We start from the raw sequence: 19,808 nt of genomic DNA, 5'->3' as shown, positions 1-19,808 counted from the left end.
TTCCTTTGATACACACGCTCATAAAGCCATTTCTCTTCGGAGCACTGTTCTCAGTTGATAATGAAGTGTTCATACCTGTGAGTAGTTGGTTAACATCCATCCGGCACTGCTGTGTAGGCTCTCCTATCCCGAGCTCCCAGGTCTGGAGCCTGATACACGTCAAGAGCTTAGTAACCCTCTGCTGGATGAATAAAGGCATTGCGGGATAGGAGAGAAAGATCTGGAGGCAGTGAGGAGTGGAGAGGATCTTTCTGCCAACTCTGAGGCATGACTGACCTTTCGCGGACCGTCCCTGCCCCCAAAAGAGGTGCGTAAGAACACCACGCACCTCATTTCCCACTCCACTCCATCCTACCTCACCCCCCACCTACTTCCCAAGCAGGCAAGGTGGACTAAGAAAAAGTTTGACAGTCGTCTTGAAGGGAAGGTTCGCCGCCTCCATATAGGGTCCGCTTTACCAGAGGGGAGAGGGATACGGCTTCCTTGGCCATGAGGCCTTAGGTCCTCTTGTGGGCCACCTGTAATCAGTCTCTGCTGAAGCTGGTCAACCCCCAAAACACACACCACCGCTGCCAGGCACTGGAGGAAGCAGGTGTGAGGGAGGCGCATGTGGGCTCCCCTTGGGTCTGATAGCATAGTGACCTCTCCTCAGCAACGAGTGAGCAAGCTCCTTCATTTCTATGGGTTAAAGTGAAAGGGAATGAATGACCCATGGTTTGAGATCCAAAGTACACAACCCAGAAAGCGGGGGTTGTGTACTCAAGCCTAATTTTCTGAGGGTATGGATTTTTAAAACATTGTGCTTTAATTTATATTTCATTTGCAAAGGAAGTTAATGTGTTCCAAATTCAGAAAAGATTCTTAAAAATCAAACAAAAGTATGGCTTTAGAATATGCTATTTTAAAAATTTGCCAACCCACAAAGTTGGAGGATGGGGAAGAAAAGAGATAAAGCACTTGGTGCTTCAAATTATTTTTTTTGAGAGGAAATACTCTTTATTCCAAGAATTAGGTGAGGAGGAGGGAGAATTTTACCTAGAATTCAGGGTAGGTGAGCCTTTCAAGGATCTTCTGGAACTGAGCTTCCACTATGGCTTTATTGTAGAGTTTGAGATGCTATGAGTTTCCAATAATTTCAATATCCCAGAGTCAACACATATCCAATTTTAAAAATTTGGGTTTTGTAAGTGATTGTTAATCCTCCATTTTTCCTTTTCATCTGTTAATGCAAAAATCAAAAGCCATTTATAATTTCAGTCTGGAAAGATCCACGGAGAGAAGACATTTAAACTCAGGAGTTGGAGAAGACAAAGAGCAGCAGAATGAATGTGAATTATAGCAGAAGTGGGTCATAGAGGAGGCGGCCAAGGGGAGCATCTGGCAGGGGGGATGCAGTGCCCGAAGCAGTTCTTCTTTTCCATGCTCTACCTTTAAGACAGCTTCTAAGTGGTCCGCCTCTTGGCCTCCAGGTCTTCACCTCAATGGAGTCTCCACCAAGAACCATAGGTCTTCAAGCCAGCAGTGTCACCTCCTTTCTTTGGTCTGGTTCTCTGTTTTTGTTGCCTTTGTCTCTGGTTACCTTCCAGACTAGGATAAGTAATGTGACCAGAGTCATCAGGAGTGCAAAGAAGAAGAGGACTTTGACCAGGTAAGCAGGATCAGATAAGGTTGTGGTTAGTGTATGCTTGTCCCATAAGAAGGCTGGAAGCTGTGGGGAAGACATAGGTTTCTCAAAGACAGCTGAGATATGTGGTAGAAACAGACTGCCCACACGACCAAGAAAATATGGGGAGAATTGGTCTTGCCCTTTGTAAGAGCTTAGGAACGAGTGTCAAACGGTTGAACTTGTTGCTCACATGGGGCCATTTTCCTTCCGATGTAACTGAACAGGCAGATCAGTTTGCTCAGCAAGGTTGAACAACTGCTTTCAAAGCAAGCACAGACCTGACATGTAGTTCAGCTGGCAAGACTTCTGAGTGGTAGGCGGGGCTTCTGAGGCTTTGTGATGTCACTTGAGGATAAGGTGAGGGTCTGACTGAAGGTTCCTGTCCAGAACGCTTTGTTCTCTGGGCACCACCTCCCTTCATGTCTGGCCTCCAGAGTGAAATGGGAGCTCCCTAAGTGCCTGTGAAGTTGCCCCTTCAATCCTCTTTTATTTAAAAAGTTTTCATTTTGAAATTATTTTAGATACATAGGGATTTACGAAGATAATACAGAGAGGTTCCATGTGTCTTTCACCCAGTGTTCCCCAGGGTCCCCCAGTGGCTAATCTTGTGTAACTATTGTACAAAATCAAAACCAGTAAATGGACTTAGAAACCAATGTGTGCCTATAGTATATGTGTGCATATAGTATATGTATAGGCATTTTACCATGCAAGTAGATTCAACCCTGAAATCAAGATATAGAATGATTCTATCATCATGGAGATCCACTGGTGTTCATATTGTCAGTTGGAGATAAGTGTAGAAAACTCACCTCCCTTTAAGTCCCTTTACCACCTCCATTTACAATATAATTTTATTAAATATTTCTTCTACATTCTTTGAAATTAACATTTAGATAGTGTTATACTTTTCACTTTAATTTTCAAACGTAATTTAGAAAACACAAGAGGAAAAGGAAATTATTATTTTTACCCAAATTACTCCTTTTGGATAATTGACTCAACTTGGGTAATTTATATTGTTTGGTCTTCAAGTTCATTTGTTCATTGATTCTTTTCCTCCTTCCCTTCCATTCTGCTGTTAAGCTTATCCATTGAGTTTTTAATTTTGGCGATTATATTTTCTAGTTCTAAAATCTCCATTTGGTTCTTCTTTATATCTTCAGTTATTTCACTGAGATTTTCTATTTTAAAATTGTTTGTTGAGATATTTTTGTGATTCTTCAAAATCCTTGTCAGATTATTTCAATATCTGCATCATGTTGGTTTGGGCCTCTGCCAATTGTCTTTTAAAATTTAAGATGAGATTTTCTTGGTTCTTGGTATGATTTATGATCTTGGTTGCCTGCTGGACGTTTTTGGTGTAATGAGACTCCGGATTGTGTTTAAATCTTCTGTTTTAGCAGGATTCCTCTGACATCATGCTAGTTGTGGGTAAGGGGCATCACCTCATGACACCGGGCAGGAATGAATGTCCAGGTTCTCCACTCAGACCCGTTTGTTCACCCCAGGGGAGAGGGGAGAGGTCACTCCTTATTGCAGGGTGGATGTGGGATTTCACACTGGCCAGGCGGCCTCCTCTGACACCCTGGCAAAGAGTGGGAGGGGTGTCTTATTACTTCCTAAGGGGGAGCTCACTACCTCTGGGCAGGAATGAAAGCCCAGGCTCCCCACTCTCCTCTGATACTGCTCTGAGGAGGGATGGGGTGTGGGGAAGGGTACCTCATTATGGCCGGAGCCTAGGGTCTCCACCTCCCTGTAGGGTTGGAGATGGGACCATGATTTTTTTCCATGGTGTTTGGCTGGAGTAAGGCAGTGAGTGTCCAAAGGTTTTCTGTCTTGCTGAATTGCGTTTTTCCTTGTCCTTTGGCAAGCAGGCTTTGCTTGGGACTTCATTTTTACAGTGCCTGTTGACATTTCCAGGTTGTTTTCTAGCATCCAGTCCAGGATATATATGAGGCAAGAAAACCCAGGAACTCTTGTTATGTCAATCTTTGGGTTCCAAGAGCCCTCGCCAATCTGCCACCTTCTTCCCACCTTTCAGATCTTCCTATGTTGGTTTTATGTAAAGTGTCCAGGATTTCCAGCTGTGCTTAGCAGGAAGAATAGGGAGAACTGAATTTACTCCAAGTGCATCTACCCTATCCTGGTCTAGAACCTCTTGATGCTATACCAAGATTCAGGCAGGTGATGGTAGAATGGGTACCAAAGGATGTGGAGGGCAAAGACAAAGGCTGGAGTCCAACCCTGGCACCTTCCAGCGTGGGTGACCTTGGTTAGAGCACTTACTCTTTCTCACCCTCCATTTTCTCATTGGAAATGAAATTATAGTGATAATAACAAATTTACAGGTTTTTATGGGATTGCAATGAGCTGACAAATGCATAATAACTTTTCAAACCATAAAATTTCATACAGATGGAAGTTATTTTAAATATGAACTAGGAAGGAAGGGAAGTGAGGAAGGAGGTGTTTAGAGAATGTAAGGCAGTTAAAATTTTCTCAAGTTCATTATCTCAACTCCTATAAACTTGCAAAGATCTATATATGAATTATCCCCCTTCCCCCAAGATATCTATGTCGATCACTTGGAACATGTGAATGCTACTGTATATGGCAAAAGATGTGATTTAATTAAGGATACTGAGAGGAATTTATACTGGATTATCCAAGTGGAAAGACAGAGCAGAGAAAGATGCAGACACAAGCCTAGGAACAAACCGAGAAAAGACAAGGGATGCGTTCTCATCTAGGGCCTCTGGAGGGAGCACGGTATTGACAATACCTTGATTTCAGCCTTATAGCCTCCAGAACTGTGAGAGAATAACTTTCTATTGTTTTAAGTTTGTGGTAATTTATTACAACAACTCCAGGAAACTAAGACAGGAACCTTACAGGTCATCTACTCCAATGCCTTCATCTAATAGGTGAGGAAAATGAGGCATGATAAAGGAAAGTGACCAAAGTCACACAGAATCTGCCTGCGGATGTAGGAGATGCAAGACAGCGGGTTGGATCCCTGGGTCAGAAAGATATCCTGGAGTAGAAAATAACACCCCACTCGTATTCTTGCCTGGAAAATTCCATAGACAGAGGAGCCTGGAGGCCAGTTTGAGCTCCTTTCACTAACTCCAGAGGAAATAGTCCATGGGGCTGCAAAGAGTCGGACGGAACTGAGTGACTGAGCAACTATAAACAAGGTCACACAGTTATTGGCACAATAAGGACTGGAATTCTGGTTTCTCTTCTCCTAGTCCACCACAGCTAGTGGCTTGTGTCTTTTTTAAAAGAAGTTAATCTTCTTTATTGAGGTATAATTCACATACCATACAATTTACCCATTTAAAGTATATAGTTCATGGGTGTTCCCTGGTGGCCTAGTGGTTAGGATTCTGGGATTTCACTGCTCTGGCCTGGGTTCAACCCCTGGTTGGGGAACTGAGATACCACAAGTCGTGTGGCACAGCCAAAAAAAATAAACATACGGTTCAATTTTTTTTTTTTTTTTGTAGATTCATGGGATTGTTCAAACATCATCACAATTTGATTTGAGAATATTTTCATCCCTTCTGAAAGAAATTCTGTATCCATTAGCATTCTTGCCCATGTCTGTTATCCTTCCTTGATTCAGGTATATTGGTCTTATCTCCCCAATCAGACTAGATTTCTCCGTCTCTTATCTTTTATACTCTTTTCTCCTTCTCTAGGCTGATGCTTTTTTGGGGTTGTGGTTTGATTGCTGACACTAACTCACTTCAGATGAGGTGCTGAGGAGTCTTTGGCGAAGCTCTGGACCTGGCAGTTTCTTTTATGTTCCCCGGTTATGTTGCTGACTTGTAGGAAATGACCGATCAATTCATCATTCTCTGAACCGACAGCCAAAGATAAGCAGGTTGAATTGTCCTTCATGTATTTTTGGAGAGGTAGGGCCCAGAAATGAGTCACAAAAGCCAGACAGTTTGAGGTCCTTCCAGGATTTCCAGGGGAAATTCCACTGTGTCACCCACTACAGTGTTGAGGAAGACTGGCCGGGCCACCATCTGATGACCTGAATGGTGACGTGTGGAAACCTAAGGGGAAAAAAGAAGCAGAGTGTGGTATTGGGGAAACACTTTCTCCACATTCCTGATGTTTTCTCTCCTAGGACAGAAGCCTTTTACTGACACTCCTGGCACCTCTCTACTCAGCTTTCACTCCGTTTCTCCAGGTGCAGGGAGCAGCCACCTGGATCTGCTCCTTTCTATACATTTCAGAGAGGCACACCCCCACAAGTCAGAAATCTACAGTTTTCCATGGATAATTATGATGGGGTGGTGAGTCATCTAATTTTTTTAATAAAGGAGTTTCCTGGAGGCCTGCTGGTTAGAACTCCGTGTTTTCAATGCTGTTGCCCAGGTTCAGTCTCCCGTCAGGGAACTGAGATCTGAAAAGCCATGCAGCACAAGTAAAAAAAAAAAAACAGCTTCATGTTAGGAAGCCCACGGTGGCTGCACACCTAAGCCATATCTTCCAGTATGGTCTTTATCCGTTTTAAAGGTGAGCATTGCCATCTGCCTCATTTTTCTGTCTCACTGGTCCAGAACTTGGGTGGAGAAGAGAGACCCTTTTATGTATACAGGTGGGGAAAAGGGAGGTGTTATGCACTGACCACTTAGATCCTAACACATGTGTCTTCCATGAATTCTGGAGGTCCTGAGCTGTGATGGTGAATTTTCTGTGTCAGCTTGACTAGGCTAAGGGATGCCTGTATGTGTGTGTGCATCTCAGTGGCTCAGTCATGTTTAACTCTTGGAGGCCCCATGGACTGTAGCCCACCAGGCCTCTGTCCATGGAATTTTTCAGACAAGAATACTGGAACAAGTCGCCATTTTCTATCCCAAGGGATCTTCCCAACCCAGGGATGAAACCGTGTCCCCTGTGGCACTTGCAGTCGGCTGGAGGAATCTTTAGGATGCCTAAAACTGGAAGTCATTCAGTTGTGTCCGACTCTTTGTGACGCCATGGACTGGAATTTTCCAGGCTAGAATACTGGAGTGGGTAGCCTTTCCCTTCTCCAGGGGATCTTCCCAACTCAGGGATCAAACCCAGGTCTCTTGCATTGTGGGCAGATTTTTTATCAGCTGAGCCATCCTGGAAGCCCATGAACACTGAAGTGGGTAGCCTATCCCTTCTCCAGGGAATCTTCCCGACTCAGGAATCGAACTGGGGTCTCCTGCATTGCAGGCAGATTCTTTACCAACTGAGCTATCAGGGAAGCCTCTTAGGATGCCTAGATAAAAGTAAACAATTTTTCTGAGGAAGTCTGTGAGGGTGTTTCCAGAAATGATTAAGATTTGAATGGGTAGACTAAATAAAGACGATTGCTGTCACCAATGCAGGTGGACGCATCCAAGCCACTGAGGGTCTGGAAAGAACAAAAAGGTGAAGGGAGAGAGAATTTACTCAGTTTAAGTTGGGGCATCAATCTTCACCTGTCTGTGGTCATCAGTGCTTCTAGTTCTCAGGTTTTTGGACTTGGGCTGCATGAAACTGCCAGCTTCCCTGGATTAAACCCATCCAGCTTGCAGATGGCAGATCAACAGACTTCTTGGCTTCTGTCATCCAGTGAACCAATTCCTATAGCACATGCACTCACACACACACAGACACACACACTCCTGCTGGTTCTGTTTCTCTGGACACCCCTGACTACTATATGAATCTTTTCATCTAGATGACGGTAACAGAATCTCAAGAGCTTCCCAGCTTCCAGAGCCTCTCCTGCCCTGTTTACAGAGAGCATTTAGTTTAAATTTTTTATGCAGAGCATTTAGCTTAAATTTCTAATATGAAAGACAGGAAATTAAAGTTCACTGAGCCTCTGTTAAGACACTATCCTTGGTGCTTTGATGTGTTATTTTATTTAAAACAATAACTCTGAGAGACAGTAATAGCAATAATTTATTGTATTATTTCTTTACGTAGCTTCTGGGCTAAGTGCTTTACCTGTATGATCTGGCTTCATCCTCTCAGGCAACTGAAGCGCAAAGAGATTGTGTAATTTGCTCAAGGTCATGCAGAAATTAATTCCAGAACCAGGCATTTAAACAAAACAAAACAAAACAAAACCCCAACATAGTGTTTCTTTTTTTAAAATTCCAAGTCTCTTTCTATTGTAGTGCTGTTATTACATCTTTTAGAATCCTAGGGAAATTCTTACTTTATCTTGTATCGGTGTTAACGTGGGACTTGTAATATCCTCTGCTGATTACCTGCTCAATCAGCTCAGCCAGTATTTAAGGAGGGAAACTTGATCCCAACATGCAACCTTGCACTCCCATATTCTTTTCTACCTGTGAAGAATCCTTCTTTCCACCTGCAACACCTCCTATTCTGTTCTTTTTTTTTTTTAGTTTTTTTTTTAATGTTTATTTTGGTTTATTTGGCTGCCCTGGGTCTTAGTTGTGGCGTGTGGATCCCCCCCGCTTCTGTTCTTTAAGCTCACTCCTTTCAGGCCTTTGTGCAGAAGTCTTCATTGTTGGGAGTTGCGAAGCCTTACCAACCATCTTGATCACCTTAAATCAATATTCTCCCGGTCCTTTAAGTTTGTTAATTTCTTTGTTCATCAGTTCATTTATTTTCTCATTCCCAAATATTTATTGAGCATCTGTTTTGCAAAAGAGGCTAAGCCAGAAGCTCTGGGAGAAACAATGATCAGTCAGAAGTGAAATTTTGGGGAGCTTACATGACTGCATGTCGGGGGGCTTGTCAGGCTGAAGCAGTGACAAAACAATGGTCCTTCACTGGTGTAGGCACACTTAAAGGAATAAAGGAGAAACACAAATATGAATTGAGTGATATATTAAAATTTTTTGTCATTATCTCACTTAATGTCCAGGACCCACAAGGTTCCTTCCTCTATCTGTGTTCTGGATACAACCCTTTAGGACTAGGGGTTCTTGCTTTCCCTCTCTCTCTCTCTCCTTCTCCTATGTTTGTAATGTCTTTCTGATAGCTCTATCTCTTCAATGTATACATTTAAATATTATTATCTGTAATAATATTTTGAGCAACTACTGTGTGCCAGAAGTGATGAGCTGTGAAATGTCTCTTCAAAGATATTCCATCCTAATCCTCAGGAACATGTTGATATGTTCTCATACATGGTAAAAGGGGGTTTTTGAAGATATGATTAAGTTAAAGATTTTGAAATGGAGAAATTATCCTGAATTATCTGAGCAGGCCAGATGTAGTCAGCAGTATCCTTTTAGGAGTCAGACAGAAAGGCAATGTGACAAGAGAGGCAGAGAGAGAAGCAGAGGCCGGGGGGAGAAAGAGACAGAGACAGAGATTGGAAGACGCTACTTTGCTGGCTTTGAATATGGAGGAAGGGGCCACAAACCAAAGAATACAAGCAGCCTCTAGAAGTTAGAAAAGGCAAAGGAATAGATTTTTTTTCCTAGAACCTTCAAAAGTAAAACAGTCTTGCCAAACATTTTAAGACTGCTGATCTCCAGAAGTTAAGATACTAAATTTGGGTACTCCCCCCGCGACACCCTGCCTCACTGCAGTCTGCAATTTGTGTACTTTTAAGGCATGAAGTTTGTAGTAATTTGTTACAGCAGCAATAGGAAACTAATATACCAAGGTAAGTCTCTCTTATCTTAAAAAGAAAGAAAGGAAGGAAAAACCCATTCTGAAATGTTGTGTTCTCTCTCCTTTGCATCAGAATTTCTTGAAAAGTGCTTATCTCCACCTCCTTCCTCCCACACTTGCTTCTAACCCCACTTTGATCTGGTGTCCATCTCTATTACTGAATCATTTTTCTCCAGAGTCAATAACAATCTCTTCGTCCCAAATATATAAGCACTTTTGAAATTCTATCCTGATGTTTCAGAATTGACCAATTATTCTTTCATGAAACACTTTGCTCCACCTAGTTGTTGTTTTTTTAATTAAAAAATACTTATTTTTGGCTGTACTGGGTCTTTCTTGCTGCAAGAGAGCTTTTTCTAGTTGCAGTGCAAGGGGACTACTCTAGTTGTGGCATTTGGACTTCTCATTGTGGTGGCTTCTTTTGTTGCAGAGCATGGGCTTTAGGATGCTGGGCTTCAGTAGTTGTGGTGCATGGGCTTAGTTGCTCTGCAGTATGTGGAATCAAACACAGTTGCTGTTGTTGGTCAGTCGCTCAGTAGTGTCTGATTCTTTGTGACCCCATGGACTGTAGCATGCTAGGCTTCCCTGTCCTTCACCATCTTAAACTCATGTCCATTGAGTCAGTGATACCATCCAACCATCTCATCCTCTGTCACCCCTTCTCCTCTTGCTTTCAATCTTTCTCAGCATCAGGGTCTTTTCCAGTGAGTTAGTTCTTTATATCAGGTAGTCAAAGTATTGGAGCTTCTGCTTCAGCATCAGTCCTTCTAATGAATATTCAGGATTGATCTCCTTTAGGATTAACTGGTTTGATCTCCTTGCAGTCCAAGGACTCTCAAGAGTCTTCTCCAATACCACAGTTCAAAGGCATCATTTCTTCAGTGCTCAGCATATATTATTGTCCATTTCTCAAATCTGTATATGACTACTGGAAAAACTATAGCTTTGACTCTGTGGACCTTTGTAGGTAAAGTGATATCTCTGCTTTTCAGTATGCTGTCTAGGTTTGTAATAGCTTTTCTTCTAAGGAGCAAGCATCTTTTAATTTCATGGCTGCAGTCACCATCTACAGTGATTTTGGAGTTCAAGAAAATAAAGTCTGAATCGGGGTAGATCGGAGAGGGCAATGGCACTCCACTCCAGTGCTCTCGCTTGGAAAATCCCACGGACAGAGGAGCCTGAGTATGGAGGAAAGTGGAAAATGCTTCATTACTTTGCTCGGCATTTCTTCGCCCCCCTGTTACCGGTGGGTTTTGAGGATAAAGATATGCTTTTCATCTATGGTGCGTCAGACCTTCACTCAGACCAGCAGATGATGCTCACTGTGAGAGTCCACACTTGGAGTTCCCTGGAGCTCGTATGCTCTGAGTCGACTAACCCTTTCGTGATAAAAGCTGGGGAGTCTGTTCTCCTCTATACCAAGCCAGTGCCTGAGTTGTTAAAAGGATGTCCCGGATGTACACGACAAAGCTGTGTGGTTTCCTTTTACCTGTCAACTGACGGGGAACTCTTGAGCCCAATCAACTATCACTTCCTGTCCTCACTGAAGAATGCCAAGGGGCTCCACAAGGCAAATATCACTGCCACCATCTCGCAGCAAGGGGACACATTTGTTTTTGATCTGAAAACCTCAGCTGTCGCTCCCTTTGTTTGGTTGGATGTAGGAAGCATCCCAGGGAGATTCAGTGACAATGGTTTCCTCATGACTGAGAAGACACGGACTGTATTCTTTTACCCTTGGAAACCCACCAGCAAGAGTGAATTGGAGCAATCTTTTCATGTGACTTCACTGGCTGATACTTACTGAGGGAATCAGGTTGTATTTTCGAGAGCTGAAGGCAACTAGAATCAAGTTGAAGAAGCCAGGAAATGCATCTGCTTGCTGTCAGGTGTCTGGTTAGCCACTTGGTTCTCCCAGGGAAGGCTGTGTATATTCAGGTGATGTTCTCAACAAAGCGGTGCCTGGGTGCTGTTCCGTCTGCACCAGGGCTGTGTCTTTAGCTCTTCCTTTTGCACCTTTTGCACCACGTGAATCAGTTCTAACCCAACTGTCTCTCCTACCCCCAAAGGAGGTTCTGTCCACACGCAGTCCTTTAAGGGAATCACAGGAACATGACCAAGTAGCCCTTTAAGAGAATTACAGGCACACTCCCAGGTAGCCCTTAAGGGAATCACAGTAATGACCATTGTGGTATCTGTGGAATCAAATGTGGAAGATTGTGAGGGCATGTAGTCCCCTCAGGATAGCTTTGAGAAATACCAAACGATTGAAATGAAACTGCTTTGTCATTATTTCCAGAGGAAATAGAGATTCAGATGTTGCAACAGAAAGAGATGTCTGGGTGGTAGCCATATTGGTTGTTGATGCTGGAAAGTTTGGTGGGATTGATTATTGCCATTCGATTACTTTTTGAGTAGGAGTCTTTTTTCATTTGTGAGGGTTTTTTTTTTTAATAAAATATTTGTTTTAACAATAATAATTTATTTTTTCAAAGGCAATTAGTGATACTTCTTTGGGAAAAAAAAAAACTCACATTGGAGTGGACATCACCTTGATCATGTTGGAAACTTTTGGGTGCCCTGACATAAGTGGTCACCTGTATTAAGTATGGGCTTCAGATTTGGTTAAGTCCAGTGAACTTTCCAGTTCAAGGCTATGGTTTGATTTGCATGTGATGAGCCTGGCAGCAAAGTGGTATTGCCTTTAACTTGAGATTGAACCATTTTAAAAAACACTGATTAATTATAATTGCTATGAAATAATTTTGTTCTCATCATCCTGTTTATAAAATTACATTGATAGTGAAGCAAGGGGCAAAATGTTAATAAGTAGTCAATTTGAGTAAAGGTGTATAGGAATATTTTTGTTCTGCTTTTGCAACTTTTCTGTAAGTTTGAAATATATAAAAATTTAAGATTAAAAAAAAAAAAAGAAAATAAAGTCTGTCTCTGTTTCCATTGTTTCCCCATCTACCTGCCACGAAGTGATGGGACCAGATGCCATGATCTTAGTTTTTTGAGTGTTGAGTTTTAAGCCAGCTTTTTCACTCTTCTCTTTCACCTTCATCAAGAGGATCTTTAGTTCCTCTTCACTTCTTCATAAGGGTGGTGTCATTTCTATATTTGAGGTTATTGATACTTCTCCTGGCAATCTTGATTCCAGGTTGTGCTTCATCCAGCCTGGCATTTTGCATGATGTATTCTTCATATAAGTTAAATAAGCAGGGTGACAATATACAGCCTTGACATTCTCCAGTCCGTTGTTCCATGTCTGGTTCTAACTGTTGCTTCTTGACTTGCATACAGGTTTCTCAGGAGGCAGGTAAGGTGGTCTGGTATTTTCATCTCTTTAAGTAAGAATTTTCCACAGTTTGTTGTGATACACACAGTCAAAGGCTTTAGTGTAGTCAATGAAGCAGAAGTAGATGTTTTTGTGGAATTCTCTAGCTTTTTGTATGATCCAATGGATGTTGGCAATTTGCTCTCATTCCTCTGCCTTTTCTAAATCCTGCTTGAACATCTGGAAGCTCTCAGTCATGTACTGTTAAAGCCTAGCTTGGGTAATTTTGAGAATGACCTTTTCTTTTTTTATTTATTTTTTATTTTTTTAATTAATTAATTTTTTTTTGAGAATGACCTTTTCTAGCATGTGAAATGAGTGCAATTGTTCAGTAGTTTGAATATTCTTTGGCATTGCCCTTCTTTTGGATTGGAATGAAAACTGACCTTTTCCAGTCCTGTGGCCACTGCTGAGTTTTCCAAATTTGCTGACATATTGAGTGCAGCACTTTCACAGCATCATCTCCTAGCATTTGAAATAGCTCAGCTGGAATTCCATCACCTTCACTAGCTTTGTTCGAAATGATGCTTCCTAAGGCCCACTTGACTTCGCACTCCAGGATGTCTGGCTCTAGGTGAGTGATCACACCATCGTGGTTATCTTGGTCATGAAGATCTTTTTTGTATAGTTCTTCTATGTATTCTTGCCACTTTTTCTTAATATCTTCTGCTTCTGTTAGGTCGATACCATTTCTGTCCTTTATTGTGCCCATCTTTGCATGAAATGTTCCCTTGGTATGTCTAAGTTTCTTGAAGAGATTTCTAGTCTTTCCCATTGTATTGTTTTCCTCTATTTCTTTGCATTGATCACTTAGGAAGACTTTCTTTTCTCTCCTTGCTGTTCTTTGGAACTCTGCATTCAGATGGGTATATCTTCCCTTTTCTTCTTTGTCTTTCACTTTTCTTCTTTTCAAACTACAGACCAGGGATTAATTCCATGTCCCCAGCATTGGCAGGTGGATTCTTAACCACTGGACCACCAGGGAAGTCCAACTCCCCTTAGTTTTGGCAGTGTTAGTCGCTCAGTTGTGTCTGACTCTTTGTGACCCCATCAATTGCAGCCTGTCAGGCTACTCTGTCCATGGAATTCTCCAGGCAAGAAGACTGGGGTGAGTAGCCATTCTCTTCTCCAGGAGATCTTCCTGACCCAAGGATTGAACCAGTCTCCCACATTGCAGGCAAATTCATTACCATCTGAGCCACCATGGAAGCCCCAGTTTTGGTAGATGCCTACACAATCTTCTTCCTACTTTGGCTCCTCCTTAGTCTCTTTGCATCCAATTACCTTTGTGTATGCTTGGTATTTCCTCAGGGTCCACCCTCAGTTTTCTTATCTTCTGAAATCCTCTTTGAGTGTTCTTATCTATTCTCATAGTTTCAGTGACAACCTGCATGCCAGTGGTTCTCCAATTTGTGTTTTTACTCAGATCTCATTCCTTACACTCCTAAATGTAACTGCTCATTGTCTTGCTTAGTTGACTGTTCAACGGTAACACAAACATCTCAAACCCTCATATCCAAATTCATTTTAAACATCTTTCCTTTCAAGCCTACTTCTCCTCTATACTTAGTCTCTGAAATAAAATAAGAAATCTGGGAATCATGAGAGAATGCTTTTTCTCCCTGACTTTCTGCACTTATTATCAATATACTGTCAGTTCCACTTCAGAATCACATTTGCTCCTGTTTATAGTCACTGCTACTACCTTAGTTCAAACTTTTATTTCCTAGTCCTTATTCATTCTTTCCTGCATCACTGCAAGAGCTTCTTCTTTTTAAAAGTGAAGCATAGTTGATTTACAATGTTCTCACTTGTAGTACTCTTATTCCCTTATAACTTATCCTATTCCATGTTAACAGAGTAATAAATATAAATACGTCAGACCACTTTACTCCTCGAAATCCATCATTTGGATCCCTGTTACCTTTAAGATAAAGTCCAAATGTCACCAATGTGGTATATAAACTCTTCATTCATGTTGTCTTTCCCTGCCTGTGTAGGTGTGTGTGCCCAGTCATGTCAAACTCTTTGCAACTTTATGGACTGTAGCCCACCAGGCTCCTCTGTCCATAGGATTTCCCAGGCAAGAATATTGGAGTGGGTTGCCATTTCCTTCTCCAGGGAATCTTCCCAACCCAGGGATTGAACCTATGTCTCCTGCATCTCCTGCATTCACAGGCAGATTCTTTACCACTAGAGCCACCTGAGAAGTCCCTTCCCTGCCTGTCTACCTAGTTTATTTTTCAAGTATGCTTTGCCATGAATCTTATACTCCTTTATGAAAGACAACTCATCAACCCCAAGTACTAGGTAAGAAGGTGGTGGAGGGTAGCAGTTCTGGACTCAAACTTCCTGATTTGTGTCTTGGCTTCATCACTTATTGGCTTCCCAGATGACACAATGGTAAATAATCTGTCTGCCAATGCAGGAGGTGCAAGAGATGTAGGTTCAATCCCTGGGTTGGGAAGATCCCCTGGAGAAGGAAATGGCAACCCACTCCAGTATTCTTTCCTGGAAAGGGCAAGAGGAACCTGGCAGGCTGTCATCCATGAGGTTACATCATTTATTAAGTAAACTGTGATCTTGTTCAATATATTTACATCACCTTTCCATGCCTCATCCATAGCTTATACTTTAATTACTTCATCTACCAAGGAGCCTACTATCTATTTCAAAGAGTTGTTGTGACAATTTAATGAGGTAATACTTGTTGAACTCTTAAGGTGGTGTCCAACAGTGCTTAGCACGGGTTTTCTTATGTTATTTCTTGGCCTCTGTACTTGGTGTGTATCCTGCATTGCTTCCCTCCCTTTTCCTGCTTGGTTAATTTCTACTTTAAGGCTAAACCAGTGTTATTTCTATTGGGAAGCTTTCCCTGATTTCTACCACCTCCAGGCCATAGATGCAAAACTCTATCATAGTTCTTAGTGCTGAAATTGGTTTTCTTCTTACTAGATTGTAATTTGAGAGCAGGAATTGTGTCTTTACTGTAGTATACCCAGAAACAAGCATATAAATACTGCTCCACATATATTTGTTGGATAAATGGGTGAGTGTGATATTCTGGATAAATTCATATTTTAGTTAATCCAGGAACTTGGTGCTTCAGGCAAAATTCTGCCCCCATTTTAAAAGAGAGAGTAGACAATTCAGGGAGTGGGACAGTAAGAGGATCTTTTGTCTGGAACCGACTTCCTAAAAAACGAGATCATATTTCATGTCAGGGTTCTGAAAGCCAAGGGGCATTTTCCCATAGGTAGTGGCACAACTTTTTCTTTCTGCTCCATTGCAGAGGCATGGACAGGAAGGGAAAGGGGAGAGGGAAGGAATGGCTTGTGCTCTTGAGAACTCTAGGGTCCGAGCATAGGTATAAGCTTATTTTGGGAATTTGTTTATCCTTCATCCTGTTGCCAGTAGCCTGAAGGGCCCTGGTGGGACACACTGAAAAGCTCCCTCAGCTCTTCTAGGTCAGTTAAAAATGTTTTGCATGAAGGAATGTTGCATCGAGACCATAGTGTAGTCATAGGAGAAACCATCGTTTCTTTCCACCACAGACAAATAGTGGGAAGGGAGCTCCTACTGGGCAGACTCAAACTTCTAAACAACTGGGAAGGGAATTCTGGGCATGTAAGGAATGGAGTCAAAAGTGTAGGGTAACACCCCACCCTTGACTGCCTCACAATTTCCTATTTTACAAACATTGCTGATGCTTATATAGCTGGTTGAGCGAATAAAACTAATTTATAAAAGTGCAGATTTTAATACAGCACTTTAGATGTTTCAGAGATGTTCCAGCAACACAACTTGATATACAAAGTAGGCGTAGAGCACAGCAGCTCTCAGGGAGGTAGAAGCAGCAGGGATGGAGGCATTGTAGCAGGACCCAGGCTCTTTATTTTCTATTTTTAAAACTTGTTATTTTGGCTGCACTGGGTCTTCATTGTGGTGTGTGGGCTTCTCATTGTGGTGGCTCCTCTTGTTGTGTAGCTTGAGCTCCACAGAGTGTGGGCTCAATGAGGGCTTAGTTGCTTTCTGGCATGTGGGATCCTAGTTCCCTGACCAGGGATAGAATCTGCATCCCCCACATTGGAAGGTGGCTTCTTAACCATGGGGCATGGAGAGGGAAATGGCATCCCACTCCAGTATTCTTGCCTGGAAAATTCCTTGGACAGAAGGCCTGGTGGGCTACAGTCCATGGGATCCCAAAGGGTAGGACATGACTGAGCACACATCATTTTTTTAACCACTGGATCACCAGAAAGTCCCATAACCCTAGGCTCTTTCAAACCACACAGACTCTTCCCCAAAGCCTGGGAATCCTTCGTTTATGTATTTAGTGCTTTCTGTGTGTGAGCGACGATGAGACAAAGATGAGCAAAACTGACACTGTCCCAGCCGTTGTGGTGCCTGGGCTCATGGGGAGGATGTACTGTCGAGAGTCATTTAGAACATAATGTGGTAAATGTTATGATGAGGGAGGCAAGAGGAACTTTGGAGGTGATAGATCAGTCTGCTGCCTTAGGCTTGGCAGTGTTAGAATTTCTTCTTGGCAATGATGATAGTTACAGTGATACATTGATAGTAAAGGAGCTAATCACAGATAAAGGGAAGGGGGAAGAGAAGGTGTTGAAGTATGTGGCAAGTATTCTGGGCAAAGGAGATAGCTTTTTTGTTTCAGGATGTTAAGCAGGACTCATTTGGTACCCTGGAATTGTCAGTTTTGCCACAAAAGTAAAAGGTACCATCAAGAGGTGGCGAGTCAGTTCTGCTATATCCCCAGTACCCTATCCTCTACCTCCCCAGGAAATAAATAGAAGATGCTGTGGAGGTGGAAAGGGGAAAGGGATTGATGGAGTCATGAGTCCATCACCAGAGGATCAAGTGCTGTGCATTTTGTCCTCAGCTCCTTAGAGTGAGGGGTCTCTTAGAAATTGGTGGCTTGGCAAGGAGAGACTGCATCTCAGTCCTTGGTTGGATATCTGCTGATGGGCTTGCTGATCTGTTCTCTGTGATCACTGGAGTAAAGAATGAGGGTTGACTGGAAAAGAGCTGTCACTTGTACAATGTGGTTTAGTAGGATGTATGAATTTCCTGTAAGTCAAAAGAACAGTGTGAAAAGTCAGTAGAGTTTGAGCCATCTTGCTGGTCGTCCTCGCAAGAAGACCAGTAGCCAGGGAGCTTAGTTATACAGCCAAAGGCAGGACCTGAGGCATTGTGGGAAGCAGTTAGATTGGAGCAGATTTCCTATCAGGGGATTGTGCAATGGGGAGAGCTCCCAGGAAACTAATCCATGTGCCCATAAGCATTAGCATTTGGGCATCTTCTAAATGGAAGGTATCCACTATCAGTCAGCTTTAGCCTGAGAGTCAAACAACAAACAGATGATTACTTACCATGACTTGCCCAGTTAGGGAAAAGGACATTCTGCCCTTCCTCCTAGGCCATCCCCAGTCCTTCCTCCAGGTTCCAACACAAGTTAGCAAAAGAGAGAGTTCTATTAAAGGACAGGATGTATCAGTTCCCCAAATGGCATCCCATGCTGAAGGTTGGCTGGTGCTGAGGGTAAGGAAGCTATGTAAACTTGATGTGAGACTAAAGCTTTAAAATGGACTCATTACACTAGGCTGGACTTCTAATAACTAAACAAACAGAAAGCTACAGAATCTTTCAGAGAGGAAAAGGGAAGAATTGACGGAGTATGGTGGAAGGCACTGCTTGAAACCAACCCAGGACTGTGTTCAGCAGAATTCAGAGTGTTTATTACATTGTTTCCACACATAAAAAGGCCAGGCGGTAAGAAGCAGCCTCCTGTGTTAAAAGTATTTGAAGGTGATTCGAACAAAGAGTGAGAGAAGACTGGTGGAGAAGGAAGAGACCAGACAATAAGAGCCTTAAGGTGTTGGCACTTAATTTTAGGGGCAAAGAGAAGTCATGACACATTTTAATGATCATGTTTGCAGTTTAGTTCAACAGGGGGTGGGGTGGGGACTGGAGAGAATTTAAGCAAGAGATCTTGATCTGTGAATGACAATAGGGATGGATAAAAGTCAGATGGGATGATATTTAAATGGAGAATTATCAGCAATTGCAGATAGAGCGGAAAACCCAACAAAACTTTTCTTTCCCCATTTCTCCTTCCAGCTGGCGCCCCAAATGCCGTCCCATTTCCAGTTCCTTTCTTTCACTGCATTCCACGATGCTCCACCAATGCTCAGCTCGGTCATTTGGTTTTCTGGTGCACTCCTCTTAGAAGTTTCCAGTGGCCTGGAAACTACAGTCCTACGGGGACCGGAGGGCTGTGGGCACCAGTAGTTTGCATACAGCCCTGCCAGCAGCACGAATAAATGACCTGCCCAATACCCCAAAGCTGGTGTGTTACAAAGTGCATATTTCAAATCCAGCTTTAGGGATTTTTCAATAACACTTCATTGCTGCTTCCCGATGTTAAACAAGAGAAAGTTAAAACAAAAAAAAAGACAGCATTACCCAAAATACAGTGTCCTGAGCATAGCAACGGAAACAACCAGAGACCCCAGACAGTCTGTCAGGTCTTGGTCTAGGGGTACTAGTGCTCCAAGTCCGAGGTCAGTCCCAGAGAATGTGAAGTGCGCATGTGCTAAAGGTCCTAGGCTCGCCCCATCACAGGGGCGGAGGAAGGACAGTGCGCATGTGTTGAAGGTCTGAGGTCCGCCCCGGAAGAGGTGGGGAAGGGGCCTAAAAGCAGAGGTTTGGTGCCATCTGTTAGCCTAAACAGCCCACGTTCTGTTAGCGGAACCCATGCAATGGACGATCCCTTCATTACACCTAGGACCGCTGCCTTACGGCTCCTCCGTAAGCACTACATCTTTGGATTCCCCGAGGGCCAAAGAGAACACGGGACCGGAAGCGCTGACTCCTCCCGTCGTATTTCCAGGGGCAGAGGAAGATGGCGAAACCCATTGGCTAGTGGGGATCAGAAGAGGGCGGTTCACTCGGCCTGCGCGTGGGGCACTATGGGTATTGTAGTTCAGGGCTCCGCGGTCCAGCTTGCAGCGAGGAATCTTGGAAGCCAGTGGGTCCAAGCTGGCCAGGGAAGCGCCTTGCACGGGGGCATTAGGTGTGAAGTAGCTGCAGGGGTGTGTCTTCGTTCTGCTCTTTCTCTTTCGGGTGAGGCCTCACTCTGTCTCG

The 19,808-nt window shown here is 43.0% G+C and overlaps 1 protein-coding gene and 1 pseudogene across 1 annotated transcript; one reads left to right on the top strand and one right to left on the bottom strand.

The window, feature by feature from the left end:
* Positions 1-1,414: 1,414 nt before the first annotated feature.
* SMIM42 (small integral membrane protein 42) lies at positions 1,415-1,821 on the bottom strand. The gene has a single exon (XM_059885341.1). It carries the CDS (start codon positions 1,721-1,723, stop codon positions 1,511-1,513), a length of 213 nt encoding a protein of 70 aa, XP_059741324.1. The 5' UTR covers positions 1,724-1,821; the 3' UTR covers positions 1,415-1,510.
* MANBAP1 (mannosidase, beta, pseudogene 1) lies at positions 10,482-12,227 on the top strand (annotated as a pseudogene).

The sequence above is a fragment of the Bos taurus genome, chromosome 3 (genome assembly GCF_002263795.3).
Source record: "Bos taurus isolate L1 Dominette 01449 registration number 42190680 breed Hereford chromosome 3, ARS-UCD2.0, whole genome shotgun sequence".
Lineage (NCBI taxonomy): Eukaryota > Metazoa > Chordata > Mammalia > Artiodactyla > Bovidae > Bos > Bos taurus.
The sequence above is the reverse complement of the archived record's forward strand: the minus strand, read 5'-3'. Positions and strand labels throughout refer to the sequence as shown.